This window comes from Cydia amplana, chromosome 9, assembly GCF_948474715.1.
Source record: "Cydia amplana chromosome 9, ilCydAmpl1.1, whole genome shotgun sequence".
Lineage (NCBI taxonomy): Eukaryota > Metazoa > Arthropoda > Insecta > Lepidoptera > Tortricidae > Cydia > Cydia amplana.
In genome coordinates, this window is record NC_086077.1 from 4,624,203 (window position 1) to 4,630,280 (window position 6,078).

At 39.9% G+C, this 6,078-nt stretch overlaps 1 protein-coding gene across 1 annotated transcript; it reads right to left on the reverse strand.

Moving 5' to 3' along the window:
- Positions 1–2,402: 2,402 nt before the first annotated feature.
- LOC134650663 (uncharacterized) lies at positions 2,403–5,874 on the reverse strand. The gene is made up of 5 exons (XM_063505595.1): positions 5,824–5,874; positions 5,064–5,246; positions 4,311–4,430; positions 3,672–3,818; positions 2,403–2,795 (listed from the first exon to the last, which is right to left on the reverse strand). Exons 1-5 carry the CDS (start codon positions 5,860–5,862, stop codon positions 2,406–2,408), a joined length of 879 nt encoding a protein of 292 aa, XP_063361665.1. The 5' UTR covers positions 5,863–5,874; the 3' UTR covers positions 2,403–2,405.
- Positions 5,875–6,078: the final 204 nt, after the last annotated feature.

The following is a 6,078-nucleotide window of genomic DNA, read 5'->3' on the forward strand; positions in this document are numbered from 1 at the left end:
ACAGAGACACCGCTAGTCTCCAGTCACTTGCTAGTCAGCCGCTAGTGCAGCTAGTGCATTGTGCGCTCAGGGACGGGTCGCGGGTCGACGCGATTGTTCTCTAACACCGGCACAGTCCTACATACTACATTGTACCTATAGGTGCAGTCACCGTCAAATATATCTGAGTGGCCAAGGAGCTTAAAAATATCTGAACGTGAACTTCAACGTCTTGATACTAGAGGCTTTGTTCAGATCTTTGTGGAAGAGCTATTTAAGCATTTAAAAATGTGTACAAAGTTTGTTTTCGCTCCTTCCCATTTAATAATTTAATCGAAAAAGTGAAAAAGTCTAATGAAAGGGCTACGGTTAATACGAGTAGGTATACATCAAATTATATAGAAATATTTTCCATAATTTCAATATCCAGAGAGGAAAATGGGGACTACGTTTGTATGAAGAAGCGGACGTTCCCTTTCCTCTTAAGTCTGTAAAAGGCAACACAGTTTGCGATCGAAACCTGTAACGATATTGACTTGTCGGTTCTCTCATAGGACGAGCCTTAATGGGCACTAACAATGTTACTACTTCAGCGGTGTCACTCACGAAATTCGAGCCAATCGTGCAGTCTAACGCAACTAGTTGCAACCAATCGCGTGCGTGATGCAATCATTTTCATCAACCAATCGGGTTGTAGCGGTGTCGCACCGCTGTACTGGCCCCATTCATGCCCCATTCTTATTGCCCGTAAGCAGGCGTGGCTCACTCCGCGATTTCGTCGCTTTGCTACAGGTAGCTAAAAGTACATCCGTTCGGCCCCAATTTTGGGGAAATCCATAAGCCGCGTATGGCGCTGTCGCCACCTAGCGGCTATATCTGTGCTGATCGTAACAGACGCGTTTTGTTAGAGAGTGAAGTCTTCTGTACTTAGTACTATTATTTATTCTGTGCCGTAAGGCCAGTCCCGAGCCCTGAGATATACCGTCGGGTATACGTTTGTGTCATACGCCACTTACATTGGTTTACAGGAGAGCGAAAAGAAGCAAAAAAAAAGTGAATGGAATCTCTCCTTCACTTTCGAGTTTAAAGTCAAGTTTTTTCTCGAGAGTTAAAGTCTGAAAGATACACACGATTACAATGGCGTCGATGGCGAATAATGGTTTTATTGTTTTCCATCTTACTTACCATCGCCTTTGTTTCTCATTGTTTTAAACGTGAATAAATTAAAAGAAAATTACTACTTGCTTTAGCAATAAATTGAGGCTTCGAGTCCTATCTAAAGAGGACTTGACTTTGGCAACTTATGAGACTGATAAATATCATGGGTTTATAATATTATTAACCAAATAGGTAGATCGAGAGAAACACTGATATACTATCACCACTATCACTGTTATGTGGTAGTATCGACGCAAGGAGGAGGAATAATTTAAAGTCAGTATTTTAATAGCATAATTTTAAGTACTTTATTACTCTTATATAGGTATATAACTTTTCGAAACTGATAACTGAGTATTGCATAATTCGAGTCCAGCGAATAGAAGTTACCTAACCTAAAGCTCCTACACGCTCTGTGTTGAGTGTCAATATTGAGTTTGAGTTGAACAAGAACTTTGGCCACTTGTAAAACAAATACCGTAAAACGGGGTGAGTAGGTTTCGCGGGAAGAGGTGGGTTATGAATGGGGAGAGAAGGTTTGAGAGGGGGGTGAGAAGGGATTTTAAGGCTACTGCTACAAAAATAATGTATTCCAATTTAAAATGGAGCTATAGTAATACGTATAAAAAACTCGATCCAACAATCTTCCAAAATCACCTTTGTATGAAAACCCCTCTCACCCCAAATACGAGGCACTACGGGGTGAGGTGGGTTTTCCTCTTTATCGTCAAAGTTATGAAATGGAACTACCCAAAATAAAATAAAAACTAAAATACAAACGTCCGGAACATTTATTATATACACCATTCAGTTTTCATATGTAAAAATAAAATGTTATCGAGGTTTGCATTTCAGTTTTGACCCTACTCACCCCATTTTACGGTAATTAATTATGTAGCTATTTTTCGGTTATGGTAGCGCCTGGTAAATTATTAACAGCATGACAATATCAACCATATTTGCTATTAATATTATTATCTTCTATTAAGACTTCGGAAAGTTAAATTACAGATAAAAACGAAAGTATACACGGATGTAATTATATTTATTTAGTTATAATAATTATGTAATTTATATATATTTGAATAAATAAGTTTTGATAAAGCTGGATTGAAGGTTCATTAATATTGGCTGATATCGGCCTATTTCTAAATCACAAAAATACTCCCATCCGAATGTGTGTAACACACACACATTGGAGGTGTCAACTATTGAGGCGGTGTCTAGTACTTAGCAACTAATTCCAAGATACCCTGTGAAAGATACCTCTACCAAGAAACATTATTCTCCCAGGAATCTGCCGTCACTCTTTGTTCATCATCAGCAACCTCATAATTAGCCAAATCAAACTTGTCAGCCAAGAAGGTATCGGGCTTGTATGTGCTGGCCTTCTCAGTGGAAAAGAAGCTCTCTAATCTAGACACTTCGGTCGCTTTTACTGTGGTAGCTTCAGTGGATTTGAAGTCGGGTTCTGGTCGGCAGAAGCCATCGACGAAGTACCAGCCGTGGGGGCAGAGGAATACTTGTGGTTGGAGGCTGCTGTACTTCATACGGCAGACGTAGTAGTGGTTAGGGCTGAGTGGAAGAACGCCTGTTTGGCCGATTTTGGTGCAGGTGGGTACGGGTCTCTTTTCGCATTGGCCGTCTTGCAGTGGAATCTGAAAGAGATACCAAATGCTTTGATGAGTAGGAAATAGATACAACTACTTAACTAATAATTTAGCATACCTTATACTGGACCTGTTTATGCCTAAGGCACAAAAGTCAAAGCGTCCTCTGCGTCAATAATGATACGGATAAAATACGGTAGTTATTACATTATATTTTATTAGCAGAGTATTAATATAGTGGTATTCCAGATTAACACTTAAACTGGTAAGAAACAAAGTTCCATAATGGACATCAATTAAAGGCGTAATTAAGGGTTATAGGCGTAATATTTACAACAACAAATTAACAACAACATACAAATTAACTGGACAATCTAAATTAGTAGACGTACTACATTATCCTACACGTTATGTATGTATCGCATCACAAGTGGCATGTCGGCGTAATGCGCGGAATCTCAGGGGATTCGGGATTAGCTGCGTGGCGCTATGCAGATAATGCGACCGCGGAATACGTCTGCTATTATTAATGCCGTTCGGGTTATAGGTAGGTTATCGATTTGTGCGGGGATTTAAAGGTGTTTCCTATTTCATCAACTACTTGTCTATAGCTCGGTTAGTTATCATTAATCTAATATTATCCTTCAAGTGGTAAGCAGATGTGGAACATTTCTTATAATATAGGTAACTGAGCAATCGTAAGGTTATATATTCATAGCGTCTGGGACAAATATCGGTGAAATGGTCTGCACCATCATTCATATCATTGAGGCTGTCTTCAGAAAGCGAACATTGAAAGTTTTTCTGTTACACTTTCAATTTGATATTTGTAGTACCTGGGAGAAATAGCGGTGCGGTGGTCTATCGGTCTATTGTTAGAACAGTCTTCAGAAAGCTAGGATCGATAATTGAAACTTCTCATACCGAGCATTGAGCAATCGCCGGATTATAGCCGTAGTGTCTCGGACACAGCGCGGTGCGGTGGTCTGCTGGTCTACCAGTGGGACTGTCTTCGGGAGGCGAGCAGATATGGAACTTCCTGCAGTCGTGGGCATCAGGAAACATGCCAATCTGAAAAATAAACCCAGGCTTTGTTTTTATATTCCAACTGTATGTTTTCTTCAAATGACTATTCAGAAATCAGTGACTACTTCAGTTTTAATATTTGGTACAGAAAATGTATGAAGTAATACATAAGTGAGACAAAACTAACATGTGTGGCAGCGCTTTCGTAAACTGTGGGTACCTAATACTTATTATTCGTACTTGTACCACAGCCTAGTATTTTATAACCGTCTTTTAACTGACATATCTACCAAACCCCCTATCAAAAGTGAGGGTTTAAGGAGAATTTTACTTAAAACAAGTATAGCCAATGTACCACCGCAATGTGATACCGCTGGAGTGACGAAGCCGTAAAAGACCTGTCCACCCTCGGAATACCTAACTGGCGTGAAGTGGCGCAGAGTAGGGCAGAGTGGCGCTCTCTTGTACTCGTATCGGAGGCCAAAAATCCTATTTGAGTCACTGAGCCAGTGAAGTAAGTAAGTATAGCCAATGTACCTGTTCACATGAGTGTTGATATTCGCTGGTGGCAAAGTCGCATTCAGGAACGTGCTGTTCGGAGCAACCACCGAGGTGAGCATTGCAAGTCATACCTTCCCCGCAAGATTCCAACGGGATCTGTAAAACAAGTAGTGTCTTCTGAATCACATTGTTACCATCTACGTCATTTACTTTACCATATTTTATTTAAATCATGCATATGAAATCTCCATACCAAATCTGATATATTGTAGTGATTCAGACCAGTCTGGTGGTGGTAATTATGCAAGTTGGCTCTTCATTTTGAAGAGTAACTCTCGTGATTGGTATTCCCCACAGAACATATTAAAGAGGTTAGAACGGCTATCGCGAGCAGTTAGTATCGGAACCGGTGTCGCCGCTCGTTCCTCTCCACATTTACTATAACTCGCGCAACGGTAGTAAAAACTAGCTAGCGCCTTGTGTGCGTGGTGAATGGATACGCCTCCTTTAGACAGATTTGATGTCTGACTTCTTATCTGAAGGTTATTGTGGCGCAAAAAGACATGTTTACTTCGTTTTCGGTCAGCGCGGGCGAGTAGCATGCGAGCGTTTGCTCAAAACCGGCGGCGACACGTACCCTGCTCGCATCGCCATTCTAACTTGTTCTGTGGTATTCCCTAAATATCTATCAATATAGCAATATCTAGCAATATCATTATGATCATTACCGTATTGGAAAGCAGGAGTGATGAAGGGAAATCGCAGGTAAGTTTAAAGTAAAACACAAACCTTTAGCCATCCAACCGGCAGTATCACACACTTGATAGCCAGCGAGCAGTTCAGGCACGCCACACCCTGCTTGCTGCACATCCCTTCCACATCCAGCTCGCCCTCGCTCAAGGAGACGCCCAGGGGAACTCCCCCCATCCGGTTACCTGAGAGCACCCCTCCGACATCTAGGGAGCTAGAAGCCTGGAAGAGAAATTCAAGAATTTGGCTACTCTGTTCAAGAATGTTGTTATTTTGGACATTTGGGATCCGATAAGAATCTTTTTCGTTGGACAGAAGTTAGACGCCGAGTTAGTTAAAGACTGGCAACAATCTGTATACATATCGACAATTCATATAAATAACATCATTAAGTTTAGTATTTAAGGTATAAAATTAAATATAAAGAGTGTGTAGTAAACTGCAGTTGTGTGGAATCCATATTGTATGGGAATTGCGAATAGGAAGAATTGCGTTTGTGTTGTCGATCGCATAATTCTTTCTTTTCGCCTACAAACTGTCATGCAGTTTGGCGAAGTTTTAAAGAAAATATTGTATTTAAGGGTTTTGTGCATATAAATAAATAAAAATAATTAATAATATAAAATACAGCCCAAAGGAAAATAGTAGGTATGGAACCCTCGTTTATTTCTTGCATAGAAAATGTATCTCGTTGTACTTTATAGTTAAAGAAACAGACAGACTGAATCTAACAAAATTGTAATAGTATGATCTAATATGTTCTAATTTATTGGTTAATATTTCCGCAAAACCTACTTACCGAAACACAAAAAACGAGGAGCACAATTTTTAACCACATTTTCACAAATTCGCAGTTTATACAAACGTATCTACAAAACCGTTGTACGTAGACTGACCATTTGGGAGGCCACTGCCCCTTGACCTAATTATCTTTGTTATTCTTTTGTGTGATGATAAAAACATTGTATGTTTTTAATTCTGTCCTCACATTTCAAAGTAGAATCAGAAATCTGTACCTATAACATATATATAACATGTCCTATACCAAAGCCCT